At 39.3% G+C, this 14,457-nt stretch overlaps 1 protein-coding gene across 4 annotated transcripts; it reads right to left on the reverse strand.

Annotated features, from left to right (window-relative positions):
* Positions 1 to 1,025: 1,025 nt before the first annotated feature.
* esrp1 (epithelial splicing regulatory protein 1) lies at positions 1,026 to 13,747 on the reverse strand. 4 transcript variants are annotated; one of them, XM_041989025.1, is made up of 16 exons: positions 13,388 to 13,747; positions 12,795 to 12,953; positions 12,537 to 12,653; positions 12,044 to 12,155; positions 11,025 to 11,168; positions 10,404 to 10,458; positions 10,205 to 10,315; positions 9,955 to 10,087; positions 9,781 to 9,823; positions 7,664 to 7,983; positions 6,830 to 7,054; positions 6,486 to 6,738; positions 4,984 to 5,164; positions 3,664 to 3,802; positions 3,128 to 3,217; positions 1,026 to 1,851 (listed from the first exon to the last, which is right to left on the reverse strand). In XM_041989025.1, the coding sequence occupies exons 1-16, from the start codon at positions 13,517 to 13,519 to the stop codon at positions 1,717 to 1,719; spliced, it is 2,349 nt and encodes a 782-aa protein (XP_041844959.1). In that variant the 5' UTR covers positions 13,520 to 13,747; the 3' UTR covers positions 1,026 to 1,716. The 4 variants fall into 4 exon arrangements, with proteins under 4 accessions (XP_041844959.1, XP_041844960.1, XP_041844963.1 ...); XM_041989026.1 differs by having other exon boundaries at positions 6,498 to 6,738; positions 13,388 to 13,746; XM_041989029.1 differs by having other exon boundaries at positions 1,717 to 1,851; positions 3,095 to 3,217; positions 6,498 to 6,738; positions 13,388 to 13,746.
* Positions 13,748 to 14,457: the final 710 nt, after the last annotated feature.

Below are 14,457 nucleotides of genomic sequence, written 5' to 3' on the forward strand. Positions count from 1 at the left end.
TTTTTGAGTGGGAGAATGAGTGAGTGCATTTAAAAGGGATCAAGTTGGGCGGGGTGCTTAGGATTGAATTTCACAATACTTCTGCCCCAAGGGGGTCTGACATAGTTTTGTCTGTCTTCCCTCTTTCTTCCCACTTCCTGCTCTCCCTATTCTTCACTTTTCCACCCAGTGGAGAAAAAAAGTCATCCGGTCCTATAATATGTTTAGTGTGTCTAAGTAACAATGGCTTCTTTGCTGTAGTATGTGCGCATGTGGGAAACTCAGAGGTAATCACTGAGAACCGTGTGAGGGAGTTCCCACAGTTTTGCCTTGAGCTGCATTCTGTCATCAGACAACTCCGCTTGGATATTTGTGCTGTGACACTTCAAATCCCTTCTGAGGTGCACAGCAGGGGGAGGTGAAGTGCTTGTAAGGCAAATGGTGAAATCAAGCAGAAGGAGGCTTGGAAACTTGACATTTTATGTTTATTGTTTTTCTTTTTCTTTTTTTTTTTTCTCTCCCCAGCATGGCTGCAATGGGACTTCCTGAGCAGAAACAACAACTACTACAGGACATATACACACAACCAAAACATTAACTCTGCTGGGCACAAATGACAATAAAATTCACATGGCATGTGTCAAACATGTCCTTCAGTTCTTTTGCTTTTCAATGTCTCTACAAATCTACAAATTGCCAGGTTAAATAAGATATGGTGAACAGATTTCTGCTGTTTCTTCAAACATACTCTACAATTTTAGTATAGATGTAAGAGAGAAAACAAGGAAACCGTGAGGGACAGCTAAATCTTAAGTACAATATGTAATCAAATTGGTCATGAATGCCATCGAACTCCTTCGATGCACCCACTTCAGCTGAGAGCTTGTGACTTGAGTCATTTGGAAGAATGCAAACCTGTGTACTATGAATCGGTGCCGTCCACTGCTCAGGTAAGCCCAAAACAAAAGGCAAAACCACCAATGGCATGGCACAACAACACAACATTGAAACTTACTGATGGGACAGAAGAGGGAGAGACAAGGGGCTATAGAAATGTGAGTTGTCACATTTTTGTAAATGAAGTCTGCAGAAAAGCTCAGACTGTCTGACAAGTGTAACAAGTGTTTTCATAAGATACTGCTATTATACTCATTTATAGTTCTACTGATTAGCAGTGCATTGATATTTGGCATTATGTAAACATCTCAAAGTTTTATTATTTAACTTCTTCATGCACTAAAGCTTCTGATACAATCACTGTGTACTGTATCACATGTTTATAAACTTTTAAAATGTATTGCATTAACAGATAAGGGCATAAAATGTTTCAACATAAACATGCATGACACTCATTCTCATGGCTTTCACACTTTCACTTTCACTCTTCACAGAAAAGATGGAAGAAAAGAGTTAGCTCAGTAGCTACTTAGTCATTCTTCTCTAGTTATGCTAGCAAATATATCATATTGATTACAAGAACATAACAGGTTTAAAATCTCTATAAAGCTTTTAATGTACACATTGTGCAATATAAGAAATAAAAAAATGCCATTTTTGGGCTAAGGCCATAATGAATTAGCTATAAAATACATTTATCTCTGTATCTCAAAGATATAAATAACATACCTAAAAGATTATAAAAACAAACAAACAAAAAAAATAAACTAAAACTAAAATAAAACTGACAAGTCTTTGACACATACCAAGTTGTTACATGACTTGGGTATAAGAGTGACTCTACAGCAGTGTCAGATCCATGTACTGCCCTCCTGGTTTGGCCATGAGAGAAGGAAGGGACATGAGAGGACCATCTCCTCCACTGGACTGACTGGTCAGACTGCTGTTCACAAGAGAAACTGACTCCACGGGACCCTGGTGGGAGGCCAGGAGGAGTGAGTGAAGGGGAGACAGAAAGACACAAGAGTATCACTGCAATGCAAAATTAACAAACATTAATAAAAGGAACCCTTATACCAACACCAGATGTTACCCATCACCCTTTCAAATGCCTGAAGGCGACACCTCTTATGACCCATCCACATTGTCCCACTTCAAGACCAACAACTGACTTTCCTAAACCCTGCCCCCTTAGTTACTGTTGCTATGCATGTCAAGCTTTTCAATATGGCACAGAATAAGAGCAGATTGCAGCATACGTGGAATTAATTTGGCCGATTCAAATCCCATGTCAGTTCACTTCCAGCATTTGTTCTTGCTGATAATTTGTACTTGGTTTGCTCTTTGTTCAAATGCTCACTGCAGCACAATGTGCACGCAGTTGCTTGTCCAGTCTATTAGTCATTACAGTACGAAAGTACTCTGTCCATTAGGCTAATGGCTCAACGTGCTATTATTTGTGACTGAGATATAAGATTATAATTTTTCTGTGGCTTTTGAATAAGCTCTTAATTAAAAAGTGAGGCACCGTGAATCACAGATAAGCTGCTAAAAGCTCCTGAATCAGTCACTGAGGATGTTGATTCAGTATAGTCATTTAAATGAATATTGGCTGATTAAAATTGTTCACTTGTGTACTGAATTCATCCAATGCCGAGTTGAACCAAGCTGGTTCTCATGCGTTTCCAGCAGGTGGTGAAAGTTTAGAACAGCTAATAATAAATCCTTTTGAAAGTAACACTGGGTTACTGTAGGTTAGTTAGCCAGACATTACATCAATTCTAGCTTATTTTTCTGAAGACAAACAGTGCTTACTCTGTTTCTTATGCTTTTACAAACACATACATAACACTTAGCTTGACAATCCTGCCTTGCTATGGGTGTTAAGCTATGACTGGACAATCACTGTATCAAGGGAGGAAGGTTAGTGAACAGTCAGTTGATTCTCTTCCTTATCGTATCATTTAATCCTTTCTTAAGGGGACAGAAGTGAACTGATAAGTATTATTTAAAGCAGAGTCCCAGTCAAAATGATTAAAAACAAAATCCATAGATTAACTAAAATTCCTTTGTTGCTGCTGTGTGGGGTTGGTGGAAAATGTCCTCTTTATGTAGGAAACATTACTGTCATATTGAGCCCAGTAACCCCTGCTGACCAGTTAAACAATAGCTAAAACTGCTGTCGCCCTCAACCACTGAGCCCTCAGCCAATCCTTACCTGCCACCTGCCTCAGACACCTCAAATACACACCCATTCTTTGGGCTGCGGGACCAGAGTCCTAGCCGGGTCGTGAGCATGCATCAGCCCATGGGCCTGCATGAGAGCATCCTCGGGTGCATACTGTTGCATGGGGGGTGACAGAAACATATAGCTATAAACAATGACGTAACAGCAATGTGGGGCTGAAGAAATCCAGAACTGACATGAAATAATATGATAACTACATTTCTAGTCCAAGTTTGCCTTAATATTGACTATAAACTCCAACATATTATTTTACATTTAGATAATAACAACTTGAGTTCCTCCAGTTCAAGTTGAAGCAAGCAGCAGTACATGTGTGACAGAACAGGGAGAGTAGACAGGATAAACTAGTTTGACAGCCTCAGGGCAACCACAATGGAAGCCTGACAACACACACACCCATAATAGGAGGAGATCTGAATAAAGCATTTGGGACCTACAGTGAGGTATGTGGACTCTAAATCCACACAGTGATTGTAAGTAAGCACTACATCGGTAAAATTATAAAGCAAACATGGTGCATTTGAAGGAAAATATCTTACCTGGTATCCTTGAACGCCATTAATGAGGTCTTTAATGCCACTGCTGTTGTAAGGCAGGCCTGGCATTCGTACCAACCCTCCAGGGGAAGAGAGGGAAGGAGCTGGGAAGAAACCTAGAGTCGTAGGTGAGCCAGGTGGACTGTAGAGATATAAATGAGAGGGTAAATCAAGACTGTGGTCTGTAAATACATAGAAAGCTGGACATTTGTCAAGAAATATAGCAGTAACCGCCAGAAATAGCACAAGACAAGACTGGGAGTAACTTTGGGTGTTGTCTGAGGTGTGTCTCAATATCTAACCAGGGAGAAACAGAGGTCACTTGATGTTTACCAAGTTCTCTGATAACACGATCTTCAGTTATTAACTACCCTTGTTTCAGTCCCCAGTCTCCTTGGAATGACATATTCCAACATTAGAGAACGTGTCTCTGCTTTTTCACAATGAGTAACTTTAATTTTTAGTAAATAATAAAAAGCAAACAAAGTGAAACCTGTTGAAAAAAACCGAACCTTTAATCTAAAAGTTTATTTTTACCACAGTTATCATTGCAATAACTGCACCCCAAACAAGGAGACTTGTTTTCAGGTGTAGGAATTATTTGTGAAAGAATTTGAGCACACTACAAAAAAAAAAAAGTCAGGACTGGAAAACATTGTAAGGGCTTAATACACAAAACATGCACCTTAGAATGTTTTATAGCACTTATGCCATTCAGTTCACTATAAAACTTGCAAACAGAAGCCTCATTTAATCAAGCTTAAAAAAACAGTGCTAGTGTACTTTCTTAAGTCTCTTACTCAGGACCAAGCAACCCATGAATTAACACTGTTAGCCATAGTTTAGGCCTGAAAACTCTGCAGACCATTTATTCTATTAGTTGTAGCGGGGTTATTATATGAGGGAAAGTGATCTTTTCATGTAAAGTGACTTTGGAAAACGTTTTTATTTGACAACTGCATGTGTCACATTTATCTGAGAAGAAAAAAAGTCTTTCCATGGGGATGACGATAAACTAGTATTGAACCATCTCAACAATCAAAAACATTATACTTTGCTGAAGATTGTGAGATTGAAAAATGACAGGGGGGTCTTTTTTTTAAAGGATTTCTGGACTCTAGTGACCTTTATTTGATAGTAGCTAGAAAGGAAATGGGAATTAGAGAGATTGGGGAATGACCTGCAGCAATGGAACTTGAACAGAGTCCAGCTGCACCAAGGAGCTGTATTCTCTGTACATTGGGCGACCACTAAACCAGTTGCACTACATGTCAACCCGACAGAAGGATCTTTTGTTCAAATTATGTAACCATGACAATTTACCTGGGGTAGTAGGCTGTGTAGTTCATGTATAGCTGAGCTGAAGCAGGGTAGTAAGCATGTCCTGGTGGCAGGGGGCGAGGGGCCAGCAACATCTGCCCAATGGGAGGGTAGAGAGCAGCAGCAGCATCTGTGGGCAACACAGGTGGAACAGGGGCAAAGGTGTAGGATGGTGGAGATAGACCTACAAAAAAGGCAACAGAGGGAGAAACAAAGAAAAAAAATTACAACCACACACCCACACACATACACACACACACACACACACACATACAACATAAGAAGTGAAGTGAACAAAGTCATGATGGTGAAGTCTGGTCATTGTTTGATTCTACAAGAGATGCTCATGCAAACTTGCAAACAATGACCATCATTTGCCTTTAATTAGCGCTTGACACATTTGTATGTCTGTAGTAATTAGTTTTTTTCTGCCCTGTGCTGTGTCTGTAAGGTGAAGAACTTGCATTGTTTTCATTTCTCTACATCAATCTGTAAGGCATGCTTTTGACTGTCTCAAAATCAAGTGAATCAACAGCTGCAAGTCTATACAGCATTTAACTTGATTCTACTTTCCCATAAGCACACATTAGTCTACTGAACCATCTGTGGTCAGTATTTGCATAATGAGAACAACACTGCACATTCCTAATGGTAAGTTTATTCTGCGTAAAGAGAAAATGAGTTGATACAATTTATATAAACACTTTTAGGCATATTATTAGTTTTTGGTGTTCCCTTCTGAACATTTTCTTAAATCCAGAACACGATTCTGGCTTAGGACTTGTGTCTTTACATTGAACAGAGATGATCTTTAAATCTTTAAATGATTACAGTTCAGTTGTTTACTAATGTTAACACTAACACTTGTTAACCCAACAGTTCACAAATATTAGACCATTTGTAATTTTGACTACAGACACAGAGAACAAAGCACATCTACACACCAGCTCTGGCCACCTTTTACACTGCTTTCTAATCAATCAGACAAGCATAGGAGATGCACACTTTCTTAGGTGTGCTGGTCTATTAATGCTAAATTCCACAACCACCACCAATCTGATAAGACTGAAAAGTTGTAAGCCATATGCATGTTATCATATTGTGGACTTGCTGGGAATCACATTGTCTTGCTTACACTTTTCCAACCCTTTCAGATGTTTATGAATTGACTAAGTGATGGCAAGGGACATTGATTAAGAATGAGAAACAAACAGGCCACAGAAAAATTACACTACAGTTTCCAATCAGAATGTGTGAACACAGGTGAAAAATGACAGAACAGTTATCACATCAGGTTTCTCTGGGCATGCAGATGGGTAAATTAATCACACTTAATGACAAAGAGGACCCACACTTATATACACAAACTCACACACACAGTTTTGAATCCTCATCCCCATCCTCCTACAGTTTTAGATTGGAGAAAAACCAGCAACTCTGCCACCACGGCAGGAGCCCACCTACCCTGCAGTCCCGAAGCACCCCCAGCTCCCAGCAGCACTTACGTCTGGACTTACATGGCGGCGGGCTGAGCCCTGTCCTACTCCTGCTCCGGGTGTGTGTATGTGTGTGCATATGTGAGAGCGAGCCTCCCATCAGCACCAGACCCATCTCCTCTACACTGCAGGGAAAGACCTCCACATAACGGTTGTTTGCCCCACGCTGGCTGGACATCACGTGCTTGTGAAGCCGCTGTGAGGCCTGATGTGCCCGCTCTGCTGAAATCATCTGGATGAAACAGTCACCTGATGGACGGCCCTGGAAACACATATCATGACAGATTATTCCATAAATGTTTGTCAGAAAGTATGTGAGCCAATGGGTGTGTCAGTGCGGTTAGTGCATGTACCTGCTGGTTGAGCACCATGTGCACACCATGTTGTCTGATATCGTGTGTAAACTCGCCCAGGAAGGTGAGGATGTCCTCTATACTTGCAGTGTAAGGCAGCCCCCTCAGCCTCAGGCAGTCCCTCACACTGCCAGGAGGGGGCAAGAGAGACACTGTGGGTAGCATTGAAACTAGGGGGGCTGGGGCTACAGGGATCAGGGGGGCCGATGAGTACCGGTTTAACACCTGAAAAACACAACCACAGTTTTAAATTACACACTCTGCCTAAAGCAAACACTGTCAAGGAACTTGTCTGGTTCTAAACAGCCTTTTATGTGTTTAGCATATATGGTTAGGTAAAAAAACAAACAAAAAACTCACTAGCAGTAGTTAAAATTCAAGAAATGCCACCTCTAAGGCACTATCCTGTGTACAATAAGTCAAGTCCATGTTGCGTTTAAATGTGTTGCAATGTCAGACAGGAGCTGGCTTGTAGCCAACAGGACACCAGCATGTTTGTGTTTCTGGAAAGGACCAATAAAATCCCTGTATGCTATTATACATAAGAGCCTGAGGAAAAGCCTCTGCTTAGATATCTATGTGGGTTGTAAGATTATCAGTCCCCAAAGATAAGGAAATAAATGCACAAGTTATCATGCACCTTGTAATGCAGGTCCCCACTGAGAAGCCTTTCTCAAATAATTCAAGAAAGTATAAGATATAACCAAACATACAGAGAGTTTTGAAAAAAAAAAAAAAAAAACAACACTCTGTGTCCTAACTAATTTAAAGGGCATGAAAAATATAAATATATATAAAATTTTCCAGACTGAATATAGAAGCACACTGACATACCTGTTGCACCTCTGCTGCCGTACTTTTAAACAACTCAATATATCGTTTCCCAAGAATTTCCTTGTGTTTTCTCAGAGCACACTGAGCATGTTCCTCACAGGAAAACAAAACGAAAGCATCTCCAGTGGGACGCCCATCTGGGTAACGAACAAATAGGATGCCATTCTTCCCTCCGCTGACTGGACACGTCTCTTTTTGCCCATCCTCCGGAGAGAAGAAAGCGAGCACCTGCTCGTGTGTGGCGGTGAAAGGAAGACCTCTCATCCTCACTATGAGCTGGTCTTCACGTGACAAGAACATCGCCACCTCATTGGAAGTACCTGATCAGTACAAAGACACAGTCACACCATTAAACCACTGGTTATCAATGCATTATATTCTGTTTCTTTGAGTAACAGATACTTTTTTATGCTCATCTTTAATTTTCAGTAATGCAGCTAAACTTAAACTTTAATGCCTGTAATAGTCCAAACTTTTTATCTTTATCTTTGTGATGAAAAACTGAAACATGTTGTGAAGAAGTCATTTCTGTTGTCTCTGCAGCAGGAGTGGACTGGGGCATAAAAAAAAAAAAAATCTGCCCTGGCATTTTGGCCCAGACCAGCCCATATACATTCATGTTCACCAGCAGTCTTTGTGCAACTCTTTGAAACCACTAAAACTATGCAGTTAGTAAACAGGAATCAGTGTGAATAGACATGTTAAATATTTCCAAAATGTGTAATTTGTTAATAAGATAAGTAGCCATCTTTACTCCAGCACAGTGATGGATGTTAGAGCAGCATTCATCCCACTTTGTGTTTGAAGGAGAAAGAAAACAGAACAGACATGAGAAGTGATGGATCACATGAAAACTATTTTCAGTTAATGTGTTGAATCAGTGTTTCTGTGTCTGCTGTTTGCTCTTTTCTTCTGTTATCTCAACCAGGTTTAACTAAAGGCTGAATATAGTTTTTGTTTTCTTCTTTTTACCAAAATGATGCCAGCCCCGGAATTATTGGACTCTGGTTAAAAAGGAAAACAGTTCCATCAGTATTAACATATGGACTTGAGCGTAGGCTGAATAAATAATCTTAAAATGTTTATTTATTGGCCATGGACACCTACACAAAAACTTCCTCTAACACATTTTGACCTAAAAGTATTCGACTAACAGCCCACAACCAAAAACAGATGATAAAGAAAATCGGAAATTTGCTGACTTGCTGTTAATGTTGACGAATAGAAAATAATGTCTTCACTTTTAATAAGATGATTTAGTTCAGCAAGAGATTAAATAGCTAAATTTAAGATTTGCTGTTTTACCAAATGAACACAACCAGTTAACCAGTCAACAACAACCATTAACCAGACAATAAAACAGATGTTTCACTGGTGTGTTTTCATCACTTTTCATCCACTGGCTCAGAGCCTCAGGCTTTAAAGTATCTGATTGGTTGAGTCTGATGTCAATTAAGTAAAGAACAAATTGGCTGCATGTCCAGGAAAGAAATGTCTGCCCTGACTTGATGAATGAATTACTTTTGCACAGGCACCACTGTGAGAGGAGGTGGTGTTTAAACATTTGAGTGGGTCGGGCCAGTGTTAGTTAGTTGGGCTGCCGATCTACCGACTTTTATGGACCAGTCAGATCAATAAATAAATCATACTGGCCCAAAAAACATGTCGGCCCACCGGGAAAATGTCCGGTATGCCAGATGGCCAGTCGGTGGCTGCTCTACAACCTTCATCATATGAATAAAATCTTCAATATGCACATCAGATGAGTCAGTAATGACTTGTTGATTAACTTTCTGCCCTCTTTAAAGGCCAAGCTACCATTAATAAACAAATGGCATTGCTGAGTTGTAACTGACAATTTATTGAACAAATTATGAATTATAATTTTCCCTTCAAGACAACAGGGATGTAAAACACCTAACAGACTTAGAAAAGACCCCTTTTTCCCAAAGAAAGTTTTATTTATTTATGTTTTCATTTTTTAAAAGCATTAGAACTTTTTAATAATGAGGATTTTTAATTTGGGGAATGAACTGGAAGAACACAACCACATCCACAGAGTTTTAATTACTCCTTAAAGACCTCAACAAATGTATATAAAAATAATATAATCTCACCTCCTGCTATCTTCAGGAAGTCTTCTCCCATTGCTTTATAAACCTGCCGTTAGAGAAAAACAAGGTGCTTATTTAAGAGTACTTGTCACTACAGGTGTTTCTGAAAATAAACAAACAAATGAAGAGAAAATAAATGGGAAGATTTCCCTAATTAGTAATGTCTAGACAGGTTACCTCAATGTATCTGCTGCCCATATGGTGTTTGTGCCTCTGCAGTGCCAAATCTCTGTGTTCTTCACTGACAAAACGAACAAGTGCTTCTCCATTTCTTCTCCCCTGAGCATTGAGACACAGGGCAACCCCTCCTCTATAAAACATATGAAGCAGCATCAGCAGCTTTATTATCAGTTATACGATGGCAAGTGTTCAAATAAACACAAAGATCTGTATAAATGAGCATGCCTATGAAATATCTATGTCATACTTGGCAATGTTGAGGCCTCTGAAGAACCGAGCAATGTCCTGGTCAGAAGACTGCCATGGCAACCCTCTGGCTCTGATCACTGTGTTGTCGCTCACTTTCTCCATCTTACTGCTGCACACACACAACCCCACACAGAAATTATCACAGCGCTGAGTTTAGAAGTGAAGAACATAAAGATTGTTCATATGAAGTTGCTCACCAAGTGCCACTCTCAAACCTCTCGCTGACTCTCTCTGGATTAGAAAATGTGTGGCCTGTAATGGGAAAGTAAGGTTTTCTAAATTAGATAGCTATCAAACAGTAGCAGAAAAACAAATTGAGACAATTTATAATAATTGTTCCAACAATTTCACCCACTTAGACCTAATGATAAAGTTAGTAAAGCATTTGTTTACACCTTGTCTTACATGCACATATAATATGTTGCATCCAGTGTAAATGAGAGGAAATCTTGGATTTACAGACTGACAGTTTCTTTGTAAAGCAGTCAATATAAACAGCAACTCATCTGAGGATGGAGCTAACACATTTACTTATTTTCAATAACTCTGCTGCTTCTTATCTTAACTCATTGAGCAGCAAAGTGACGAAAATTATTCATAATTATGCCTTGACTTGGCTAACCAGTGAGACAGGCAGGGACTGCCACTGTTTTTTTTTTTTTATGTTTCCTTTAAAAACACTCAAAATAGCCTCTGATAAAAAGAAATTATATTTTAGCATTATTAACGGTGTGTGTCATTTATAAACAAACACAGCTGAGCATAAATGTCAAACTAATTACAAGTGCTTCACATGAATCCTCATATGTGGTACTCACAAAATGGCTCAGAGAGCAGTGCAAGAACAATGCTGGACATAAGCCGGGCCTGCTGCACAGCTACTTCTGCTGACAATGTGGCCGATGGATCCTGAGGAGTCAAGGGATCCCACCTGGTGGGCTCATCAACAGGTATACTAAGAGCTGAGGAGGAGCCAGTTAAGAAAAGTAAACAAGACACAGGCTCAAAATATTTTTCAGAATCAGAATCAGAATCAGAATCAGAATCAGATTTATTGCCAAGTAACTTCCATTACAAGGAATTTGTTGTGATTTGACGGTGCCTACATATAAATAAATAAATATGAACCATAAAGATATGAACAAGCCAACTGAACATATAACATTAAGACTGAAAAACTATATAAGAGTGGAAATAAAAAATTATGTACATAAAAATAAAATATAAGTAAAGTAGTGTATTTACATGTTAAGGTGAGGGCACCTTTGACTAAAAAGTTCACTAAAACTGCTGTAGGAGCCAGAAACTCGGGAAACAAACCCCGTGGAGTTCTTTCCCGAATGTTCAGGAGTTCTTCTCTAGTGAAAGAGAGCCGCGAACCGAAACAAAAAACGGTGTTTACAAACAAAACAAGACAAAACAGAGCGCACCAACAAATCGAGGCAGCCATCCGCGGCGCCATATTGTGAGTCATCTAAAGACAGGGGTAAACTTAGAAACAGCAAGTCTGGATAATTGTGTTAAACATGGGATGTCAGTTTTTCTGTACCAGTGGGTGGGTGAGGTTTGCCCTGTTGGTTAAGCACACACTCTTTCACCAAGGGCTAAGGAAGGTGCTGCCTTTCTTTTCCTATTTGCATTTCAAAACCTCTTACTCTGCAGCCAACACCCTAGCTTGTTAACTTTTAATATGCTATTTTTGAGTGCACCATGTGCACACAAGATCAGACTGAAAGGAGAAAACAATAACCGACACAATCTAAAAACACAGTCAATAAATAACACAACAGTGTTAACAGGTCACCAAATGTAAATACAGAATATATGAATGGGATACAGTTTGCCATGATGTGAACATTCAAAGCCTTGAGGTCAGATCTGGGGAAGTGGTTCTTAAACTCCTTCCGAAGGTCAAAGAAGGAGTAGAAACAGTCCGGTATCAGGATGTTCTAAAGAGGGAAGAAATTCAATGAAAGGATGTGAACAAGTCGCTCATCAACAGCTGTTGTTTTATGACTGTCATCACACTGTTTGCTCAGGCTAGTAAAACATACACTGCTTTCTTCACTGTGCGTGTTTGAATAAAACAGTTTTAAGATGTGGGGGAATGTCATCAGCTCTGCTATGTGTGCGCAAGTACAGTATGTGTATAGGCTTCTGTCACCGGATTTCGCTTAGTTTCATACGAGCGCCTCCGTTCTGTGGATCAGTTTCACACTAACATCTAATTCAATTAGGAGAACAGTGCTGACACAACACTGATGGTTCCTGCAGTAGTAAGTGAACATCCGCCCTGGCTTCGAGGTGTTCACCCTACCCAGCTTGCTCACCTTGCTTGCAGCCTCAGGGTGAATCACTTGACGGATGTGGAGCTGCCCGTCTGTACACAAACACAATGACGTGCCTGCGCCCGCGCTGTTCACCTCATTCGTCAGTTGTAGATTAAACTGTGAAGAAGGAAACATAATACATTAACAAGAGAAAAAATTACATGATCTGGCACAAGGGATTTTAATCAGAATATATTATTATTTGCCAAGAATTAAAAGTCAATAGTGTATTTCTAGAGACTCAAGAGACATCATTACCAGGTTTAAAGCACTATCAATACTTGTAGCTGTGGATACACAATGTGCTCCAGACCCATTCTCCTCTTCCCGGCTCTCCTCCACCACATCTTCCTCTGCTTTTTCTTCTGTCAACTCTAAGAGGTCAGGTTTAATGAGGAGCTCATTCACCTTGCCCAACTGGTTCAGAGAAGAAAACAAGTCAGTCTTGAAACAGTGGCCCACACAGGAACTCATGCTGTTGGATAATATGATGGAGTTGAATATATGTGAATTGATTTTCATTGTAAACATAATTACATAAACATTATGACTGGGCTAAAGTCTCCTATGTTAGTTCCTCACGTCAAGAGGAAAAGGCAGTTCACATCTTGTTATACTGGATGTCTTTGGAAACTATTTTTAACTAATGGAGAATTCTTCAATAATGTCAGAAGAAAGAATAACCTGGACAAATCACATTATTAACTATTATATTAACTAATTATAACATTATGTATTGGTTTAGTTTCAGTTCAGTCTTGATCACTGATCATTGTATTTCCTGCTTTGGAATAACGAAAATTTGGAAACAATAGGTACTGTTCAATAAGGATACTTTTCTTTGCTTTTACCGTTTTGTTCTTTACATCCACCAACTGCCAAACCAACTGCACGAGCTCTTTCTCGTCAGATCCCAGCAGCTCTCCGCTCGTGCCAGATGTGGCGGTGAAAACCACCACCAGGTAGTCTACCTGCGCCGCCATCTGAACGCAAAATAATAAAAACAAAACAAAAAAAAAAAACAAAACCTAATGTAATACTATACAACACTGAAAGGCAGCGACTACAGTGATACTTAGTCTAAATGAAACAGGCGGGAGGCAGAAGATGGAAGAGCCTTCACCGTGACACCTGACCTACGTGAAATCCAAAATTATATAGCATGTATTTTACGGTAGTATGTCTCCCGCAGTCACCATCGCGAAGTAATGGCTGAACGCTCCCGTTTTTTGTAGTGAGTCTACCTGTCTGACCACGTGACTTTCTACCTGCCCCCTCCCTCTTTCAGGTGGTTCAAAGATTAGGACGTGGCAAACTTTGGAGGACACAGGAGGCATCTGAAATTTACTGTAAATAATATTAGTAATTGTATTTAAAAAAAAAAATCATTGTAGTTAACATGTTCTGTACGGGGCCTGAAGAATAAATAAACAACAACAGCAAACATACCTCCTTTAACTGATAGATTATTTGATAAGTACTCACACCTGTCCTTTATAAAAGCTTAATAATTCAGTAAAAAATCTTCTTAGCTAAAACCCACTCTTTATATATTAATTCAAATGAATGTATATGTTAAAAAGAGAGCAGACGTGGACGAATTTGCGTTGAAGATAAAACCCCAAAAATATTTTTGCAAACGTTTTTGACACTAAAAAAAATACAGCAAAATTCATAAAGGTTGACACTCCGTTGTGGACCATTTTATAACGTATTTATTAAGTGATTATCGATTTTTGTATTGTTTCAACTATTAAATATATATTAAAATTATGACTTGAGCGCAAAACGTATTTTTGTTTTTATTAAAACGTTTAATGGATGTCTTATTTATTTATTTATTTATTTATTTACTTACTTACTTACTTAGTTTAATCTCATTTATATTTTTGGTTGTCGCTGACCGTCGAACTTGCACCGG

This window comes from Melanotaenia boesemani, chromosome 6 (genome assembly GCF_017639745.1).
Source record: "Melanotaenia boesemani isolate fMelBoe1 chromosome 6, fMelBoe1.pri, whole genome shotgun sequence".
NCBI classification, from domain to species: domain Eukaryota; kingdom Metazoa; phylum Chordata; class Actinopteri; order Atheriniformes; family Melanotaeniidae; genus Melanotaenia; species Melanotaenia boesemani.

Coding starts and splice junctions, on each gene's coding strand:
- esrp1 (XM_041989025.1), bottom strand. CDS start 13,519: ATGGCGGCGCAGGTAGACTACCTGGTGGTGGTTTTCACCGCCACATCT. Junction 6,739..6,829: donor ACATGGTGCTCAACCAGCAG/GTACATGCACTA, acceptor ATGTGTTTCCAG/GGCCGTCCATCAGGTGACTG. Junction 5,165..6,485: donor GCCGCCATGTAAGTCCAGAC/GTAAGTGCTGCT, acceptor CCTTTTTTGTAG/GTCTATCTCCACCATCCTAC.